The sequence below is a fragment of the Camelus bactrianus genome, chromosome 36 (assembly GCF_048773025.1).
Source record: "Camelus bactrianus isolate YW-2024 breed Bactrian camel chromosome 36, ASM4877302v1, whole genome shotgun sequence".
NCBI lineage: Eukaryota > Metazoa > Chordata > Mammalia > Artiodactyla > Camelidae > Camelus > Camelus bactrianus.
The window spans coordinates 1,599,294-1,620,906 of record NC_133574.1 but is presented as its reverse complement, the minus strand read 5'-3'; the positions used below and the strand labels follow the sequence as shown (position 1 = coordinate 1,620,906).

General features: G+C 54.3%; 1 protein-coding gene across 7 annotated transcripts in view; it reads left to right on the top strand.

The window, feature by feature from the left end:
• GRB10 (growth factor receptor bound protein 10) overlaps window positions 1–21,613 on the top strand; it is a 112,026-nt gene that overhangs the window by 57,557 nt on the left and 32,856 nt on the right. For all 7 annotated transcript variants that reach the window (XM_074358594.1, XM_074358593.1, XM_074358588.1 and 4 more), the window contains 2 exons: window positions 5,657–5,876; window positions 10,700–10,841. In XM_074358594.1, the coding sequence (XP_074214695.1) occupies window positions 5,692–5,876; window positions 10,700–10,841 (327 nt within the window). In that variant the 5' untranslated portion in view covers window positions 5,657–5,691. The remainder of the gene's footprint in view (window positions 1–5,656; window positions 5,877–10,699; window positions 10,842–21,613) is intronic.

Genomic DNA, 21,613 nt, shown 5'->3' with positions numbered 1-21,613 from the left:
GTGGTTACCTGGGGGCCTCCCAGGGGTCACCTGATTAGCACAGACTCAAGGATTGAAAAAGGCTTGTTATGAATAACAAAAGACACTTCTTTTCAGCTTTTACCCGAGCTCTGGAGCTTTTTCAAAAACTACCAAAGAAAGAAAGAAAGACAATGTTATAGCAGAGATGCCCTCTGTACTCTTATCATGTAGAAATTACGAGGATTTTAGGCGCTGTGTGCCGGGGACCACGGAGGAAGACGAACACGGATGCGTCTGTTTTTATCCCGGCCTCACAATTTTTTTCTCCTCTTTGGACTTTGCCACCCTCTGGGGTTCTGTCGGGCACAGTAAGCAAGCCGGCCACCCTGCCCGACCTTGTCCCTTACCCCCCGAGGGTGACAGTGGGAGGAGACGGGGAAGTCACTGCCTGTGAGCAGGTGCTCCGTGGGTCGGGAATGAAGGACAGAGTTGAGGCATCCTGTTCCCATGGGGCAGAAGCATTCCTTCAAGGTACCAGAATAATCTAGTAATGCAGGACCAGCGTCTTCAGTGGCGGATGGAAGGCGACGCTAGATGGTGCTGTGGACCAGGGAATCAGCGGGGTCGGGCCGCAGGCACCTGCTCCCTGAGAGTTCCCCCGCACCTGCGGTCTGGCTGGTGAGCACCTGGCCTCCTCCTGGCTGGGTTTCTAGAAGCCCTTCACCGGAATCCTTCATTAATCCCAACATGGACGTGTTTCCCTGAATCTGTCTCCGTTCTAGGACTCCGCCTGCCGCCGTTGGCGCATGGCAGTGGGACAAGATACAGTTGTGAGTTTGAGATCCGAGGATCTACTCGGATGTTGGGGACAAAATCAGAGCCCCGGGTTTTGGTTTGGGCTATTTCAGGAAGGAATGTGGCTGTTAATAACTTGATGGACGGCCGTGTCGTTTGACCCATAAATATTAGTCCCGTAAATAGAACCTTAGAGATCTGTGTGGACTGAAAGTTTATGTATAAAATCAATGCCCGTTTCCCTTCCAGTGTCTTACTCCTTTCAGAGGGACAGTCTCAGGGGAAATATTTTGGCCTCAAGTTAGCAGTGAAGAGGCACTTAACCTCCCTACCCCGCCACCCCTTTGAAGTTGGCACCGCTTCGTAAGGTTCTTGGAGGTTATTTTAATATTTAGCTTTATTAACTTAACGTTTCTTTTTTTTAATTTTTAAAAACAGCTTTATGCTTTTTACTTCTTATTGTATTATTTTATTTTGGTGTGTGGGGGTGGGGTAACTAAGGTTATTTATTTTTAGAGGCGGGACTGGGGATGGAACCCAGGACCTCACGCCTGCTAAGCACATGCTCTGCCCCTGATCTATATTCTCCCTCCATAAAGCTTTATAATTAAACTTTTTTAAACCCTCCCGATTTAAACCTAAGTCGGAATGATAAACCGTACCTTCCTAAAATGACATCATCACTAGAACTCCCAAAGTTCCGTAAAATAAGGCATCGCAAGCTGAACACACTCAATGTAAGAAATGTAACGGGAATTGGGAAATTTAGTAGTTGGGTGGAGGTGGGGGGTGGTTGGCTGCTGGCCCTGCTCTTTTTTAGAACGTGTACAACTACGTTAAGATTTTAAAACCAACATGGCATTTGTGATTCTTAAAACTATCTTCCACAGCAGAGTATGATTCAGAAAAAAGACCCTTTAACAAACGTGGAATGAATCATAAATCCACTTGACAAAGACAGAAAATCAAACTGCTTAAGGGAAAACCTACGTGAGATACTACCATGCACTAAAATTAACCTGACAACGTATCATTTCTAGTACTTTTTTCCAAGCTTAATGGTAAAAGGTGTGACTCTCTGCGATTCACTAGGAACAGGTCAGGCCGTGTAGGAGGCACTTAACCGGAACGTGCATTCCCAGAAGCGTCCTCTCTGCTAACGTCCTGGCCGTCGGCTTCCGCCACTCACTGGTCCCTGCAGAAGGGCTACCACATGCGGGTGAGGGGCAACCCCAGGGATCCGTGCAGCCGCCACACGTGCACAGAGGACACAGGGAGTCTCCCTCTGAGATGCACTCGCTCACGGAATATTTCCAAGAATGCGTGCAGTGATTTTTGAACGGTTAGAATCAATCCTTTAAAACCTCAGTTTGGAAGATGTAAATGTCGGTCTTTATTAGAACTTGACATGGTTCAAGTAAAATCAGACACCTCTGAGTGATTCCATGATCTGAACAGCTACAATGCTCACCGAACCCCCTCCCCGCTCCCAGGAAATGGTCAAGGTTGCCCTGGAACAGAGTATTTTAAATCCTTTTAAGCTGTTTTCTTTTTGCTCTAAGGGCTGTGGACGGAACATGCCAAGCCAGCGGCTGGATTTGATTCGTGAAAATTACAGCCCCCTAAGTGAGTGCTGTCAGAAGTGCCTGGCTTTTAACAGATTCACAGTTAAACGTATTTAAAGTTGAAAGCAGGTTAATCGCTAACCCACCTCCGAGGGGAGTTAACGCTCGGTGACGACGTGGGTCGCGCTGAGACTTCTGCCTTTGCGGCTTCACGTCCAGTTGACCTTTCTGTTTGCTTTGAGTGGTGTGAGAAATACTTTGTGTTCCTGAAAGCAGTGTGGCCTGACCGCAGAGAGGGGTGACCCAGGGAGGACCCGGGTGATGGAGAGGAGCAGAAAGAAATGCACAGGAGACAAGGCCACCGGTCCACGGCCAAGGCCACCTGTCCACGGCTGAGGCCACCGGTCCACGGCCAAGGCCACCTGTCCACGGCCAAGACTGCCTGTCCACAGCCAAGGTCACTTGTCTATAACAAGGCCGCCTGCCCAAGGCTGCCTATCCATGGCCAAGGCCACCTGTCCACACCAAGGCCACCTGTCCACACCAAGGCCAGCTCAGTAGTGCCAGTGGACCTGCTGTTTCACCCATTTGATTCTTGAGCGGTCTGTTAAGATGGAAATGCACCGAGTCGTTACCAGGCGAGGAAGGACGCCAATGTCCTTTGTTGTCTCCCTGAGTTTAAGTTAAGCGACCATTCCGTATCAGCCACGTAAAGGAGATGAGTGGTGTTCATGAGGGACACATTCTAGAACTTCCCTGACGCTCCAGGGCTGTGAGCACCGGCACAGCTTAAACTCTTCCTCATTAGGTGAAGGCCTGAGGTCTCAGCCAGTACACAGAAGTCTCCTGGTCTCTTCTGGCAGCGACTGTCCACGACTCTTCTCGTGTGCTGTTTAGACAGGGGAGGACCTGTCTGAGGCCAGCGGCCCTGCGGGGACCAGGGGACCGGCCCTGCGGGAGTCCGGATGTTCTGCCCCCGACCCCTGCCTCCTGAGCTCTGGGCCGCGGCCCTGCCTGCGGACTCCCGCGTTCTCCCTTATGACATATTAATTATTCATTTCATGGTAATTCTTACTGCTTGATTCAGCACCTTGTCCTTTTAATATCTGGCCACAGGATTAATATTTGCTGACTTAGATCCTGAGCTGCAGCAACATTTTTCTTCTCCCTTCTCCCCACCGGGGCCCTGCCCCCGCCTCCCCGGCCCTGCCTCACCTGGGGGCCGGGGTCTGTCTGCAGGCCTCCCAGACTCGCCGGCACCCTCCTCCTGTCCCGGGTTCTTCCCCAGCCCTGTCCACCCTGCCTCAGCCTCTCATCGCTGCTTTTTCAGAAGCCTCCCGTCCATCCGGGTGTCTGCCCTCCTCGGGCCCTGCCTGCTGCTGGTAGCGTCCGTCACCCAGGCCAGGCCCTCTGGACCCGAGGCCCCTCTTCTGGGCACCGCTGCCTGGAGGGCCGTGGAGCCTTGGAGGAGGTGCTGGTCAGTGGTCTCCCTGCTTCCCCCAGTCTGCCCTGCCTGCAACTCCACCCCACCCGCCTGACCAGAGGCCCCGGCCCCCACCGCGGCCACCCCGCCGTCCTCCCTCATGTTCTGTCTCCTTGTGCCTGGGGAGGCGGGGAGGCTGACGCAGGGGCATCAGAGATTTTTGTGGGGGGAGCGGGAGAGGCAGGGGGGTCAGGGTGCTCTGGAAAGATCCGTGAGCTCCTTCATCGCGTGCACACCTGCTGAGGCCACCTTGGTAGCAGGAAAGCCTGTTTTCGGACTCGGGGTTCCCTACTTACCGCTTGTGTGATCTGGGGCGAGTGAGTCGGGTCCCCTAGACGGATTTCCTCAGCTGTTAAACCGGGTTAATTGTCACCACTCTGCTGTCTTCTGAGGAGTGAGGGAAATAGAGCTAATAAATAACGTTGACTGAATGTCTGCACTGGGCTGGGGACCACTGTGAGCCCGAGTGAGAGCTGCGGGCACGGAGGGAGGGAGACACTGGACCAGGGACTGCGTGGCGGGGGCGGGGCTGGGATGGGACGGGACAAGGGCTGGGACAGGGTGGGTGTGGCCTGTGTGTGGGCGTGGTCTGGGGTGTGGGCGTGGCTCAGCGCGGATATGGTGGGGCTTGGTCAGGGACAGGGGACGGCTTAGGGGGTGTGGCCAGGGGCGGGGTTGGGACGGGGGTGGGGCTGGGGTGGGTCATGGGTGTGGTGGGGGGGGACAGGGAGGGGCATGGCCAGGGACATGGGCGGGGATAGTGTGAGGCGTGGCTGGGCAGGGGCGTGGCCAGGGCAGGGTTGGGGTGGGCTGGGGTGGGGCAGGGGCGAGGCCAGGGACGTGGGCATGGTAGGGCGGGGATAGTGTGGGGCGTGGCCGGACAGGGGCGTGGCCAGGATGGTGTTGGGACAGGGCAGGGGCGGGGAGCCAGGGGCTGGGGTCCTGGGCGGGGCAGCAGGTGTCCTCTACTCTCCCTTCCTGCCCAGTAGGGGCTGGTCCCCTCGGGTAGGGTGAGCTCTAAGCCCCTTGTTTGTTCCATGCGCATCACTTAGGCTGCTGGGGACTGTGATTGCGTGACTTGTGACCAACGCAGCCTAGGTTGTATTTGCCATGTTGTTAAAAAGTGACCGACCACCAGAAACGGAACAGGCAGGCTGTGCACGTGTCTGTACGTGGGGGTGGTGACTTTAAGGCGCTGGCTCGCACATCCGCTGTCCGCAGGACAGGTGGCCGGCTGGAGACGCAGCAGGGGCCGCAGTTGGAGTTTGCAGGCCGAATCCCCTGTTCCTCGGGGATCCTCGGTCTTCTCTCAAGGCCTTCAGCTCCCCTCGCTCACAGTCTGCTGGTTTAAATGTTACCCTCAGCTAAAAAAGACGGGAGGGAAATCGCTCAGTGGTAGAGCGCGTGCTCAGTTTAGCATGCACGATTTAAATAGAGAAAAAAAAAAACATTTTCACAGAAACATCTGGAATGAAGATGGACTGACTCTGGGTACTGTGTTCCGGCCAAGCTGATGTGTAAAATGACCCTTCGGAGCCTCGGGCCAGTCGCGGGCGGAGGAGAGGCAGCCGGGGGCTGCATGTTCCATCAGTGGCCGCCCAGGGAGCCCGTCCACCTGGTGGCCTTAGCAGGCCAGGCTGCTCTCGGTGTCCGATGCTGTTCCGTTCCCATTGGATGCTTGTCTTCTGGAACCTCAGGGAAGGGAGCAGCCCTGATCGGCCCCACTCAGGGCTCATTGTGCACCTGTGATCCGCCAGCTGAGGTTGGGGCGGGGGTCCAGCTCTGTGACCTCATTGCTGCTAAGGTTTCTTTTTTTTTCTTTTCTTCTCCTTTCCTGCCTTCTGATGTGCAGAGGATGACGTGGACCTGGAGGCCCTCGTGAATGACATGAGCCTGTCCCTGGAGAGTCTGTGCTCGGCGTGTGGCATGCAGTCGGAGACGACGCCTCTTCTGCAGAACGGCCAGCACGCCCGTGGGCCGCCGCCGCCCTCCGCAGCCAGGTCCAACCAGCCGCAGCTGTCCCCGCGGCAGAAGGTGCAGCGTTCCCAGCCCGTGCACATCCTCGCCGCCAGGTGGGCCCTGGGGCACCCCCTCCCGGAGCATGGAGCGCGTCGGGGTCCCAGCACCACTCTCCATCCCCAGACCCAGTCCTTTTCTCTGTCCAGCACAGCGGCCATAGGATGGACCTGGTAGCTGGTTTGATTTAGGTCACTTTTATGAGCACCTGCTCTGGGCCAAGTTGGTGGGATGTGCAGAGGAGAATGTTCTGGAAAAAATGAGAGCAGGGCTGGGCAGCCAGCTGCCCAGAGTGGGGCTTGGGGACCTGGGACTGATCAGAAACAGGCAGCCTCAGACGTGTGGTCACATTCCCAGGGCATAAAGTGGAGGACACACAGCCTCTGTGGAAATGCTGGGGCTGTGGGAGGCCTCTGGGAAGGGGCGGAGGGCTCCCTGGAGGTGGCGGCTCTCTGAATTGGGTGCCGAAGGGTGAGTAGGAGCTGAGGGATGGGAGAAGAGGTTTCATGAGCCAAAGACATGATCCCTGTTGTCGAAATGGGCAGGACCCTCTTCCTTTTTTGTGTCAGAATAATATTCTGTCATATGTGTGTACATTTTATTCATCCCTTCATCCATCCTGGGACCCCATGGACAGTGTGCTCAGTAAATCAGACCAACAGAGGAGGACAAGTACCACATGGCTCCACGTCCCCGAGGAGCCTGAAACAGCCAAATGCGTGGACGCAGAGAGTGGAGCGTGGTTGCCAGGGTCTGGGGGAGGGGGATGGGCGGGGCAGGTCAGAGGGTGCAGAGTTTCTGTTTTACAAGGTGGGCAGGTCCTGGGCCCATCACCGGTGCTGTGTCGTGTGCTGAACAGTTTGCCGAGGGGCCAGCTCGTACGTGGAGTGTTCTGATCACACACACACACAAATAATAATAATAACAATACGGGGGGTATAACTCAAATGGCAGAGCACATGCTCAGCATGCAGGAGGTCCTGGGTTCAATCCCCAGAACCTTCTCTAAAAAAATAAAAAAAATAAGCCTCCCCCCCTCAAAAAACAACCAAGAATAATTTTAAAATAATAATAATACATGAAGAGGGTAGGAGTAGGCGTGTGGAAGGGGTGGACATGTTTACGGCAGACTGGAGGTGGTCCCTCTGCGTCCTTATCTTTAAACTGGTCCAGGGGGTGCTTATTACAGACGCACATTTTTTGTGCATCCGTCGTCCCTCCGCAGAGGCAGTTAGAGCATAGAGCGTGACAGGCTGGGGCCACGTCCTGGAGCCCTTCCGAGGGGAGAGACCGGGAAGGGATTTGAACAGGCTTGGGGGGTTGGATTTGGGCTTTGGTGAGTAGCTCTGGCATCTTGGGGTCAGGGGGCAGTGGGATTTGGAAGCTGCTTCAGGGCCCAGCCCAGAGCAGCGGCATCCTGACCTGGGATTTTAAAGCAGAGATGATAGATTTGTTGGCACGTGGATTGGGGGATTGTGGGGACAGTGTCCAGGGCACCTCTCTGCCCGGGGTGCGGGTAGGTAGAGAAGTTAGCTGGCAGTGCTTGTGAAGAGGGTGATGGTGGCATCAGAGACCTTTGGGTGGAGATGTTTGTGAAGCTCAGCTGAGAAACTGTCCGTGCCTCTCCCAGGTCTGCATGGGCTCTGGTGGGTTCAGGTGAGGATGGTTGAGAGCTTGACATCTGCCACCTTCCGGGGTTCTCTGGCTGGAGTATGTGCAGTGCAATACGTCTTGGGCCTCTGTCAGGTCTGCTGAGCACTTTCTGTGTGTGCTGAGCACTTTCTGTGTGTGCAGAGCACCTTCTGTGCATACTGATCACTGCCTTGTGTGCTGAGCACTTTCTATGTGTGCTGAGCACCTCCCATGTGTGCTGATCACTTCCTGTGTGTGCCAAGTACGTCCCATGTAGGTCAGCCACCTCCCATGTGTGCAGGGCAGTTCTTGTGTGTGCTGAGCACCTCCCATGTGTGCTGATCACTTCCTGTGTGTGCTGATCACTTTCTGTGTGTGCCGAGCATGTCCCATGTATGTCAATTACCTCCCATCAGTCACCTCCCATATGTGCAGGGCACTTCCTGTGTGTGCTAAGCACCTCCCACGTGTGCAGGGCACTTCCTATGTGTGCTGAGCACCTTCCATGTGTGTTGATCACTTCCTGTGTGTGCTGATCACTTTTTATGTGTGCCAAGCACGTCCCGTGTATGTCAGTTACCTCCCATCAATCACCTCCCATATGTGCAGGGCACTTCCTATGTGTGCTGAGCACCTCCCATGTGTGCTGAACACCTCCCACGTGTACTGAGCACCTCCTTTGTATAAGTCTCTGTTGAGTCCTCATATACTGGCCGATGTGACGGTCATTGCAGCCATACAAGGTGGGTGGTGTGGTGACCCTCAGTTCTCAGGAGGAGGTGCCTTGGCCCACACCTGGTGAGTGGGGAGCCCAGATACAGACCCAGGTCAGGGGCCCAAGGAGCAGGGGCTGTCCTGGAGAGGACGCCCCAGAGCTTGTCACACATCTGAAGGGAGTTAGACGGGGCAGGAGCAGAGCAGACGGTGGAAGCAGTGAGAGGGCTTCCTGGAGGAGGCTACGGTGCTGAAGGAGTTGGGGGCGCTGCAGTGAAGGGAAGGGCAGCGGTCGTGTTGTCACCTGGACGGACCTTGTCCCTGACCCCGCCCCCCGCCCCTCAGCTCCGCTCCCCACATCTCTGAGTGTGGACGGACCAGTGTGAGCTTTGACTGCCATCCTCTCAGTCGGGACTGTGTTCAGCTTTGTCTCATGTCCCTTAGCTTTGCTTTGGGTGATACGTGTGAACACGTGACTTTTTTCCTCCGTTTTTAAAATACCTTGTTGAGGTGACATTCATGCAGCATAAACTGAATCCCTGTAAAGGGTGTGTTCCAGGGCGTTGGGCGCCCTCCGGACACGCCCTCCATCTGGGCCCAGAGCATCTCCATCACGGCCGAGGCACCCTGCCCACTCAGCAGGCTCCCCCTCCCCACGGCCCCGGCCGCCAGCCATCTGCCCTCCGAGCTGTGGGTGTATCTAAGCTGGACGCGTCCTACAAATGGAATCGGGTGACAGGTGGCCTTCTGTGTCTGGCCTCTGTGACTTAGCGCAGGACTTTTTTTAAAAAGGCTCAAGACAACCTACTAAAGAGAGAAGCTTCCGTGGACAGGCAGGATGTCAGAAAGCCAGCTTCGGGTGCTGTGATTCGGAGCAAAGGAAAATTCATCCTTCGTGGGTCCCGGGTGCGCGGTAGCTTTGGGCTGGGAGGTCCTGAGAGCAGAGCGTGGCTGCGTCTCCCGCCCTGGTGCTCTGAGTGTGACAAGGGACCCCCTTGGAGGCCACCAGGAACCTGTTACTGAAGGGGTGGGATTTGTTTGCATCAAAAGCAAGCTCTCCGGCACGTTGTCTGGCGAATCGCAGCCGCTGTGGCTTTAGGGGCAAACCTCCCAAGAAAGCCAGTGGATCGTTGATTTAGTCCCCAAAGTATGAAGACGCAGGCTACATGAGGGGTTCGGGAAGGGTGCGTTAGGAGCAGGGCTGGGGATGCGGAGCGAGGTCAGGGGCCAAACTCCTGCAGCTCGGGGCGTCTGTGCCCAGGGCAGTGATGTCCAGGGTGGCCGGAGGGGCTCCCCTCCCAGGAGAGCCTGGACACGTGGGCAGGACCCCGGGGAGAGGAAACAGAGCACTCTACATCATTGTTTGCTTTTTTTCATTTTTCTGCTGTTTTCGTAACTGTATCTGATCCATCATCCTGTGTGCCTGGCCTCTTGCATGACCAGTGAGGTTTGATGCTGGGAAGGAGGTAGGAGGCGGCCCTGGAGACGTGCCAGAGAGGGGACGGTCTGATGCAAGTTCAGACGTGGCTCTCAGGGACGTGAGCGGGGTGCAGGGGGCCATTTCAGAGGTGCCCAGACGCTGGCTCCAGGAAGCGTTTATCTCCGAGTAATTCCACATCGACGTCCTTTGCGTGCACATAAGCGTTCGTCTCACTAGTCAGATGAGGACAGCCTCTTCGAACATTTTCGCTGGGTGAGACGAGTGTTCATTGCAGGGTCACTGAAAAATAGTTGTTGTGCAAAATGCTTTTGACGCACAAAACCACTTCAGGGGTTCACTGAACAAAACTGAGGAAGCTCTTGGAAGGGGGTGCCGAGGCCACATCACGTGCTCAGTGGCACTTGTGGCGTGAGCCACCACCTGTCCCCTGGGTGTCCTGTGAAGTTGGAAATCTATATACCCTTTGGGTCTGAGAATGTCAGGGGTTTTTTGGGGTTTTTTAAGATTGTTTTTTTAGTTGTAGTAAAGTACACTCAGCATTAAATTGACCGTCTCGGCCATGTTGAGTGTTCACTTGCTTAGCACTGACAACATTCACATTGTCATGCAACCAAATCCCGGACTCTCTCATCTTGCAGAATTGAAACCCTGCAGCCCTTAAACCCCAACTGCCCGGTCCCCAGTCAGCAACCTCCATCCCCTTCCTGTCCCCAGGAATGTGACACATCCGGGGGCCTCAATGAAGTGGTCCCCTGCAGGGTTCGTTCAGGCTGAGTGTAGCCCATTGCGTGTTGATACCACATGTGGGAGAATGTGGTATCTCTCCGTGGAGGCTCACGGAACCCGGTGTGTGTGTGTGTGAGGCTGGGGGGCCCGGTGTGGGAGGTGGACCTGGGAGGAGGGAAGCCGTGGTCACTTGGCTGCTTCACCTTCTGAGTGTTTGGAGCAGCGCAGGGTGAACACGGGTGTGCAAACATCTCTTGGAGTCTCTCCTTCAGTTTTTTCGTTCATTTTCATTCATTTTCCCAGAAGCGGGGCTGCCGGACCCTGAGCGCATCAGCCTTTAATGAGCCCTTGTCTCTGCCCTCCCAGGCGCCTGCAGGAGGAGGACCAGCAGTTCAGGACCTCGTCCCTGCCCGCCATCCCCAACCCCTTCCCCGAGCTCTGCGGCCCGGAGAGCCCCCCTGTGCTCGCGCCCGGCTCCTTACCTCCCCGCCAGGACGTCGCCAAGCAGGTGAGCCCCCGGGCCCGAGTTTGTGCACCCGGCTGCTGGGGTGTGGACGTGTTGATGCCACCTGTGGGAGGCTGGGGGGCCCAGTGGGTTTGTTTTTTTTTTTCCCTGTTTCTTCTGTACTTGTTGCTTTGTGAGACTCTTAACATATTCGCCCAAATCCCGCCTAGATCAGGGGCGTTACAGGCTGTTTATATGTTATAGAAAGAGTCTCATAAAAATGGTTAAAAAGTAATAATGCAAATCATTTGGTGCCTAAAGATGAATTTTAGTTCTCTGAAAAAATGTGAGCCCGGCATCTTCATCTGGATAAACGGGGCCATGAACACCGGGCTTCCCTGAGCACCTGGACCAGAGGAGGCTTGGAGGAGCGTCCTTGTAACATTCCTGACTTTGAACCTCATCTCCTCAGGGGAGAGGAGTTTTCACTTAACCCCAAAGGTGACAGCCACCTTCTATTGTGAAGCAAGACCCAGGTGTCCATAATACAGCTGCTCTCCCCGACCCCGGGGGGCGGGGGACACTGAGGCAGAGTTTCAGTGAGTTGTCGGAGGTCCGATCGCCAGGAGCCACCTTGTCAGAGGAGCAGGCTGGCAGCTCTGTGACTCCTGGTTGGCAGGGCCTGGGCGCGGGTGGGCTGCAGGCTTCGGGGGAGAGTCAGCGATGCCCTGCCCGACAGAGGTGACGGCAGAGCATCTCACGTTCACTGAGTGACCTGTGTGCCAGATGCTGTTCTGAGTGGTCTGTGTGTCTGTCATATTTATATGAGTGCATTTACTCCGCCAAACAAACCTGAGAGTTAGCTGCAAACGTTACGTCTGTTCTGCATTTGGGAAACTGAGGTCCAGCTGTAGGTGGTGAAGCTGGGACGTGACCCAGTGTGAGTGGTGGAGCCAGGATGTGACCAGAGTGAGCGGTGGGGCCGGGGGTACCTGGTGAGGGAACCCAGTGTGTGTGTGAGGCTGGGGGGCCCGGTGTAGGTGTTGGAGCTGGGAGGAGGGAACCCGGTATGAGAAGTGGAGCTGAGATGTGAGCCAGGGGCCGGGGACCTGGGGGGAGGGGGACCTGACATCCAGATCTGGCACCTCTGATTTTAGCCACAAAACTCGGCCCTTCCTGGGATCTTGCATTCTTTGTCTCCAACAAGCAGCTCTGCGAGCATCACTCCCCTCCACTCCCTTGACTTTTCTGCCTTTGATGTCCTCGAGGCTCGATCAGCCGCAAACCCTCTTTCTCTGGTAACCTCACGGGGTGGGCGCCCTTGGTGGGGACACGTGTCTCCTCCCCGCTCGCCAGCTCCCCAGCAGCTGCTGGCGCCCCGACCTCACGCCCCGGCGCAGGCGGCGGTGTCCCAGCTTCAGCACCCGGGAGGTGAGGCGAGTGTCCCTGTCTGGGAGCCAGCGCTGGCCGGGCCTCAGCCCTGGTCACATGGGCCGAGCACATCTGGGCTGTCTGCCTCCCTGGTGACCTTCTGCTTCAGATCAGGGTCTAGACGAGCCGTCTGTGGCCTGGGCACTGGGGTTGTTTACAGCGTTACCCATCCTAAAATAAGACCGTGGAAATATTCCCTGGCTCTCACAGCCATTGGCACGAAGCCTGGCCTCCTCCCCCTTGGGCTGTCGGACGCTGTGAGCGGAATCAGGGAACCCAGGAATCCTGCCTGATGTTTTTCTTGGGATGGGCGTTCGCTTCCCACAAGAACATCAAATCGGCGTCTGCCTTCTGTCGCTCGGATCCCCCCAGCCCGCTGGGACTGGCGCCCAGGAGGGTGCGTGCCCTCGGCGCTGCTGGGGAAGCTGGTGTCCCTCGTGGTTTCCTGCCTGACTCGAGCGATGGATGTTGGTCCATCGGACTTCTCACCTCCCCGACTGTGCGTTCCCTTTGTGCCGCGGGTACCAGAGCTGGGCAGCCTCGAACTGCCCGTCCAGTCTTGGGGGCAGACTGTGATGGGGGCAGCTGTCATCAGTGTCCCGTCAGGAGCTCCAAAGTGGTGGAAAAGTGGACACTGGACACGGTGAGGGGGGCCCTCAAGCACGGCCCAGCCCTGGATCTGGCGTCCTGTCTCCACCCTGTCACCTGCAATGCTGTCCCCACGTCCCCACCTTGGCGCCGCCCTGCCCGGCCCCAGCTCACACATCACGTTTCAGGGTCGTCTGTCTTCCTGGCTTTTCTGTGTCTCTCATTGCATTATATGAATGCTAAAACAACCGCGGTTGGTTTATCTCTTAATATTTGCAAACCCGAGCCTGCTGGTTGGCATTAGCTCTGGCTTTGCCCATAAAGTGAGAGAGCACAGAGACCTGGCCACTCGGGGAGGGACCGAGGCCGCGGTGACGTGTGGCCTCATTAGAGGAAAACTCCCGCCTCGCCCGGCGCCTAACCTGCTCATTCTTACAGGTGCCCCGACTTGCCGTTTCTTTAGGAAAAGGTGAAGAACCAGCAGGTGAACTTCTGGCCGGATTACCGTTCCTGGCAGTGTCTTAAATGCACGAGATGGCACACCCGCATTTCTGCCCGTGTCCGTGGTTCAGACCACAGCTCATCCCATGCACGGAGAAGCTTGTCCTGTGCACAGACCTGCATGTCTGTGCTTTTGTCAAAGCCGGTGTACAGTCACGAGGGGACTTTGGTTCCATTCTGTGGTCTCTCCGTGTGTCATGTCCCTGCAATTTAAGACAAAGTGTTACGAAATTAAGAGGTTGGAAAGGATCTGCCAGACCTTTCAGTCTCGGTGGAAAGGGTTTCGTGCTGTAGCCACCCTGTCAGCTCCCAGCTGGGTCCAAGCCTTCCCACAGTCATGAAGGACGCTAACCAGAAGCTCCAATACAGCATCCCCGCGGCCGGCCGTGGCCTTTCTGCGGTGTCTACACCCGCTCCGGCCGGCCCCCCACGCCCCAGTCCAGGGCTGCAGCCCCGACCACCCCTTCCTGTCCCACACAGCACCTGCCTGCCTGCAGTCTGCTTCTCTCTCCATCTGTAGCTTTTCTTTTTTTTAAAAAAAAATTTATTGAGGTAGTTAATTTACGATGTTGGGTCAGTTCCCGATGTACAGCAGAGTGATTCACTTTTATGTAGGCATACACTTTTTCCCATGGTTTATTACAGGATATTGAATATAAATTCTCTGTACTATACGGCAGGACCTGGGTTATCGATTTTTTGTTTTTAACTGAAGGATCGTCCGTTTTCACTGTTGTGTTAATTTCTGGGGTCCGGCACAGTGAATCAGTTACACGTATATACCTGTATATGTTCCTTTTCATAATCTTTTTCATTATGGGCTGTTACAAGGAACTGAATATGGGTCCCCAAGCTCCCCGACAGTAGGACCTTGCTGTCTATCTATTTTGGATCTCTCCATAGCATTTCTGTTCTTTTCTTGGGTTCTCACCTCAGTCTCTTAATAAGCAAGAAGAAAAAGCAATTTGAGTGTTTCAAAAAAAAAGAAGAGTAAGACTCAGTGGAGGAAACCAAGTGCAGCATGTTGCATCTTGGGTGTCTTCAGAGAGAGTTCGGTAAACATCCTCCCCCACCCCCCCAAATGCCTCGCAGCCAAGTTCGGCATTTCTAGGAAAAAAAGAACACAGATGTGACCCCATTTGGAAGGGCTCTAAGCGGAGAGCCTCTGCTGGTAAATTTATTTTTGGCCCTCGATGGAGAACCAAACCCTAATGACTAATACGGTTTATTTTTTTTTTCCTCGCCCCAAATGGCTCCCTCCTTGTGATCTCACCACAGAGACTCTTGTGAATCAGAGCAGCCGTTTCCTGGCACCCCATTTGTAGACCCTGGGATTCTTGAGGTTCGGTTGTGTTGAGAAAGCCCTTCTCGGGTACAGATGGGAGAGCGTGTCGGTCACCGGTGGCACCTTTGCAGAAAGCATCTCTTGCCCTGCAGCCCGAGCCGGGGAGGGTGGGGGCGGCCCTGAGCGCCGACTTCACACAGGCCAGGCGCATCTCAGCCCGAGTCAGAGACACTGGCGCTGTCTCCACGCGCCCCGAGTTTACTCCAGTCCCCTCTGTATCTTATCATCCGCTTCCAGTCCGAGTAGATGCAATGTCATGGATCTCTGTCCGTGAAGGCAGCACACAGTGGCTTTGGAAGCCTGCTGTCCCCCAGCGGGGGTGGCCCTCCCTGCCCAGACGCTCAGCTGCAGGGACAGCAAGGGACAAGGGCTGTGGTGGGGGACACAGAAGAGCCTGCCTGGCCCTGTCCTGTCTCAGTGGTTGAGCATGCAGCCTCTTGGATCTGGACGCCTTGCAGCGGCCTTGGCAGGTTTCTGGCTGTTCCAGGACTGTTTCCAGGTGTGTCCCTTGTGGTGTCCACAGAGGAGACTCTGGACCACCTGCATGTCAGGTTCCCCATTCTGTTCCACGCAGCTCAGGGATCAAAGTGGGGCTGTGCGGATGGATCGCAGTGCGGACCTCGGCGTGAGAGTGGGGTCGGGCCCCATACCCGGGGTGCGCCCGTCAGCTCTGCGGCACAGTTCCCCCTTCCCATGGCCCCCGCTCTGGGAGGGTGACCCCCGAGGGAGTGTCCCAGTCACAATGGCCGGCAGGGTCCCGGGCATGCATCTCCACATCCCACACCCAGAAAATAAAACCACAGGACAGCCAAATCGGAGATGCTGTCCAGCTGACAGAGGCCAAGCAGGTGAGATAGCTGAAGGGGTCCCCGAGGGATCCTGAACCCAAAAGGACCTCTGCCGCCTTTTCTAAGAAGGACCCTAGTTGGACATGGGCTGGGTGGGATGGGGCCTGTAAGTCCGCCGGTGGTGGTGTGTCCACGGGATTTCCCGATCTTGACCCTCGGCCGTGCCGAGGAAAGAGACCGTTCCTGTCTTCAGGAAACACGCAGCGAGGGTCAGGGGCCTGCTGACCCATAGACAGACAGGGACAGAGGACGAAGATGGGACTGAGCAGCTGGGGCAGATGGAGAGGGGAACCTCGAGGAGGCATGCAGGGAGACCTCGCTGTACCAGTTTCTGCAGATTTTCCGTCGGCCTGATGGATGCTCTGCTGTGATGATCCGCAGCTTCCTCCTGGGGGGTGGGGGTGGGGTCCCCTGCATCTGGGAGACCTCAGGCTGCGAAGTGCTCCTGAGTGGATCAAACAGGAAGGGAGCGAGGCAGTGTTTCCCCAACGGCCCCGCAGTGATGCTGCGGGCTGGGTTCCCGTGGGGGTCTGTACCGCTGACGGCTCAAGACCCCACGGCAGGAAGGTCTCGTAATTAAACCTGCACCCCTCGCAGCCTCGTGTTTCCGTGCCCCCATTCGGTCTGTCTAATTGGTTTGGGTAGAGCTTTGTGCGCAGCCACCTGGGGGGTTTGGTAAGTGCACTCTGTGAACAGCGGTGAAGTCCTCCCCACACGCCGCTTCCCCAGCTGGTGGGTCAGCCCCCAGCTGTGGTCTCCAGGGGTTTTTTTGTTTTTTTAATTTTGGGGTGGGGTATGGACTTCAGAGAGTGGGACTGCATCTTTCCTGCTCAGGGGTTTTATAGCTGGAAGCACACGGGCAGCTCTGCAGAGCTGATCTGTGTCAGGGAGGATGTGCCTGTTTTGGATGAAGGGCAAATACGGCATGTGACATCTCTCTTGAGCCCCGGGTACATCTTGGCTCTCCCGGCTGGGGCCGATGCGCTGGGGGGGGACCCAGCTCTGTCCCGCTACTGGGGCCACCTCTCCAGGCACCCTCTCCTGTCCTGCCTGGAGTCTAACCTGGGCGCACACACGGTGCCCGGGCCCCGGGCTGGCGAGGCCAGAGGGCCGCCACTGCCCCCAAAGGATGCTGCCAGGCACCTGTCCTGGGAGGAGCTCTCGGGGGGCTGCTGGGGCCGAGTTTGAAGTGGGCCCCCGGGGAGATTGTGCACATCAAATGCTCACCTCCTTAAAAACCAGTTTCCAAGGAAGGGAAAAAAAAATTCTTAATTTTAATGTTACTCCGTTAAATCACTCCGGTACATACTAAGAACGTAACTAGTGGATGTGACGTGTGAGATTGTGAAACCGTGAACCGTGGGAGTGAAGGGATCCAGAGAATTCGGTCCTAAACCCAGTCCAGTGCAGCAAGCCAAGATAAGATGCATGTGTGACTGAAGCACGGTGCTGGAAACCGACACAACATTGTAAACTGACTAGACCTCAAAAAAAAAATTATAACTTATATCAGTAGAAAATTATATTTTCTCTTTTGAATAGAAAAGATACAAAAGTGTTCAAAAATACTTTTTAAGAAACTAGAGAAAATCCGTAATTTTGTCTGTTAAATCCTTCATCTAAATCTATATTGTTCACAGCAGAAGTATAGTTTTAAAGTAAGATTTGAAGTTTGTGGGATAAAATACGTTGAATTTGGGGGGAAAAAAACACAGAAGACGTCAGGGGTGGGTAAGAAAAACTATTTTGATAGAAAAATCTGCAGAATCATGGCAGTTTGGGGCTCTTTCTTACTGTAAACAGAGCTGAAATGAGCATCCTTGGACGCTAAGTCCTTGGTCACTTAATGGAGCCGAGCAGGGGGATGGAGGAGGGGAGAGGTACATGACAGACAGACAGATGGACGGAGTCCCAGCACTGGAACTGCTGATTAAGGAATTTCTGTGTTCAGGACTGTGTGTGTGTGCACGTAAGGGCTGGGTACCCCATTCCAGCAGGACGTGAGCACCCCGGGGCCTGGCCGGTCCCCTGTCTGAGGAGCAGAGGGACCCGGGGGGTGGATCTCTTGTGTCTTGTGCCGCTGGCCCTGGACAGGCTGCGGGCACCCTCCCCTGTGACGGAGCAGGCGCCCGGGCGATCCATCATTTCACTGGCTGTTTCTGCAGCTTCCAGATGCTCTAGAAGGTACTTACTGAGCCCACCTGTGAGCAAAGAAGGGGGCAGACCGGAGGGAGGTTTGCAGGAGGGCGTTAGCTTGCGTGTTGCCCTGGAAACGGGTCCCCGTCCGACACCCCAGCAGCCGGAGGTGGAGGGTGAGGTGTCCACTGTCCCTTTGAGGTGCTTAACTCTTCGATGTCGGACCTCCTGAGCTCGTGTTGGGTACAACCTTCCGCTTGCCTGACTTTGGCAGACTTGTGCACGACTCTGGTCTCTGCACTTCACATTTCTTTCCAGCCGATCTGTGGTCTAACGTGAGCAGACCTGGGAAGGCCTGCCTTGTCAGACAGACAGACAGACAGACAGACAGACAGACAGACGGCCCGCACCGCGGGCTGGAAATCCAGGCATCTCCCTCTCAAGCGACTGGTTTCACGCGTGTTGCCTGGGTTTTAGATCAGAACACGCGGTGATCCCAGTCAGGGACTACGTTCTGCTTTTTAAGGGAATTCGCAGTCATCGCTGTTCCTAACGCCTGGCGGTGATCAGTATTTTTGTAAATATAGAATCTCGCTGTGACGGTAGATAAGCTTACTTCCCAAAAAAAGACGGTGTTATGGGTAGTAGAAAGTTTATTGATATAAACTGCATTCCTAGCAGATGCAATTTGGAGATGAATCGGGATTTTGAGAGTGAAAATTCTATCTTCTTTGCAATCTCTTAGCCATTTCAGACTCTCTCAGCACCTCAAATGTCACCGTTTTGTAAACTTGCAGTAAATCTGCCCGTCTTCCCAAGCTGTCCCCTTTCTGGATGTTTTTGGTTCTTTCCATCCGGCTGTGTCTCCTCCCCCAGCCTCACCCCAACACCAACGTAACGGTGGGGCGTTCGCGGAGGGGACCCCCGTGCGGGCTGCGTGGTGCAGGCCCGGGGATTTGCATGGAGGCTAATGTTCCGTCCTGGCTGGTCCGGGGCACAGCTGGAGGCCCCCTGTCCCCAAGAACCATGAAGGGACTGCCCACCTGAGTGCCTTCTTTTGCATCTAAGATCTTTCATTCACCCCAGCTGCGATGGCACCACCGGGTGCCTGCGCATTTTGGATCCTAAATATCCCGGATGGTGAAGATGTGGACTTGGTGCAAAAGGGATGGGGGCCCCCTGGTGACGGAAACAGCCCGACAAGGGCTCCCTCCCTCCCCTCCCACCACCTCTGTGACTCTGCCGTCTGCCTGCGGGGGACGAGACCCTGGTGGGTGGAAGGGGGAACCTTACATTTCGTTATTTTCACAAGACGTGTGTTTTAACCTTTTACTGAGAAATAACTTCAAACCTGTAGGGAAGTTGCGGTGACAGTAATACAGAGACCTCTCAGGGAGCCTTTAGCCCGATTCCCAGTTAGGCAGGCAGTCCCATTTTGAAGCACCTTCCCTGCTCCCGTATGCATGCGTGTAGACAGGCACGCCGGCGCCCGTGTGTGTGACAGGGAGGGCGTTAGCACCGGTAAATGCAAGGACCCAGCCCGCACACCTTGTTCAGATCCCCCAGGTGACCTGCTCGTGTCCTCTGGGGCTTCTGCTTCCTGATTCATGAACCAGCGCAGGACCGCCCTTCGCGCTGGTTTTAGGGTGTCTAACGCCCTTCCCATGGGGCTCTTCCGGTTCCCGGAGCATCCTCTCTGGGTGGTGGCGGGGTGTTTCCTGGGGACTCCCGCAGTTCGGACGTGGTGGGGAGACCCCAGGCAGGCGGTGCCCGTCCCCGGGCAGGAGCTCGGGGCACCTGTGACGCCGGTTTGTCCGGTTACACTGACCGTGGTATAATTCCTCCTGTCTGCTGTTTCTCCACTGTAGAGTTACAGAGGAAAGGGTGGTAATTTAAGGGAGTCAGGGGAGGGTGCAGCTCAGGGGTGGAGCGTGTGCTCAGCATGCGTGAGGTCCTGGGTTCCATCCCCAGCCCCTCCATTAAAAAAAATTTTTTTGTTTAGTTTTTAAAAAAGAGGGGAGATATACGTAGGTGTACATATGCCCCCTTTCGGACGTAAACTGTCAGAAGCAATTTAAGGGAAGGTAACTTGAAACCACGTGAGTGGGTTTCTCTCCCTCCGGCTTCCGTTGTCTGGCTTTGTCCCACGCGGATGACTCCTGTCTGGTGCTTGTCACTGTGCCAGACTGTCGTTCTGCACTGACTGGCTGCCTTCGAGTTCACCTTTTAAAAACTTATGTATATACAGGGGAGAAGGTAATTAGGTATTCATTTTTTTAAAATTTGTATATTATATATATATACATATATACAGTGGGGGAGGTAATTTGGTATTTCTTTATTTATGTTTTAAAAACTTGTATATATATATAGTGGGGGGAGGTAATTCGGTATTTCTTTATCTTTAAAAAATTTGTATATATATATAGTGGGGGGAGGTAATTTGGTATTTATTTTTTTTTAAATTTCTGTGTATATATATATATATATATATAGTGGGAGGAGGTAATTCTGTATTTACTTGTTTATTTTATTTTTTAAAAAATTGTGTATATATATATATATATATGTGTGCGTGTGTGTGTGTGTGTGTGTGTGTGTATAGTGAGGGGAGGTAATCCTGTATTTCTTTCTTTATTTTTAAAAAATCTGTGTGTGTGTATATATATATATAGTGGGGGGAGGTAATTTGGTATTTATTTATTTTGTTTAAATTTCTGTGTATATATATATATATAGTGTGGGAGGTAATTCGGTATTAATTTCTTTATTTCTTTATTTTTAAAAAATTTGCGTATATATATATCAATATAGTGGGAGGAGGTAATTCCACATTTATTTGTTTATTCCTTTATTTGAAAAAAATTTGTATATATATATATAGTGAAGGGAGGTAATTCAGTATTTATTTCTTTATTTCTTTATTTTTAAAAAATCTGTGTGTGTGTGTGTGCGTATATATAGTGGGGGGAGGTAATTTGGTATTTATTTTTTAAAAACTTGTGTATATGTATATATATATAGTGGAGGGTGGTAATTCGGTTTTTATTTCTTTATTTATTTTTAAAAAATTTTTCTGTATATATATATATAGTGGAGGGAGGTAATTCGGTATTTATTTCTTTATTCCTTATTTTTAAAAAAATGTCTGTGTATATATATATATATATGTATATAGTGGGGGGAGGTAATTCAGTATTTATTTCTTTATTTCTTTATTTTTAAAAAATCTGTGTGTGTGTGTGTGTGTGTGTGTGTGTATAGTGGGGGGAGGTAATTCGGTATTTATTCCTTTATGTCTTCACTTCTGACGGAGGTGCTGGGGACTGGACCCGGGACCCTGTGCATGCTGGGCACGCACTTCACCGCTGAGCTGTGCCCTCCGCCCTGGTGGCCTGTGGCCGTGAGGAGGAGCGCCCCGTCTCTCCCAGGGACTCACGCCTGCGTCTGTGTGTTTACCAGCAAGGGCACCCTGGTGATTACGTTACCCCTCGGCTTACCGTCAGCACTGCCATTAATGGTTCTGATGCTCACCTGTCCGGTGGGGCTGGTGGAAGGAAGCCAGCTTCAGGCCGGTTCCCGTGTCCCTGTGGCACGTCCTCACCAGGGACTGGCTTGCTCCTTAGCACGAGGCTCCCCTTGCCCTGCAGTCGGCGTCAGGGACACCTGGGAGTGAGTGGTCCTCCGCGGGGGCCGGCCTGTGCACCGTGGGGGTCTGGCGGCGTCTGTGGCCTCTGCCCACTGGAACACGGTGGTGCCCGCCACATACGCACCGGCTGTGACGTGCAGCGACGTCTTGGACATTGCCACGCGTCCCTCGGGGTCAGAATCCACCCCCGCCCCGGTTCCCACTAGGAACCAGGGAGGATGTGCAGGAGACCTGCCCTCGCCAGTGAATTTCACGATGAAGGAGAGAAAGGTGGTTTCCATTCTTCAACCAAATGAGGCAGGAAAAGTCTTAAAATCTGCTTTATTTCTTCCAGCAG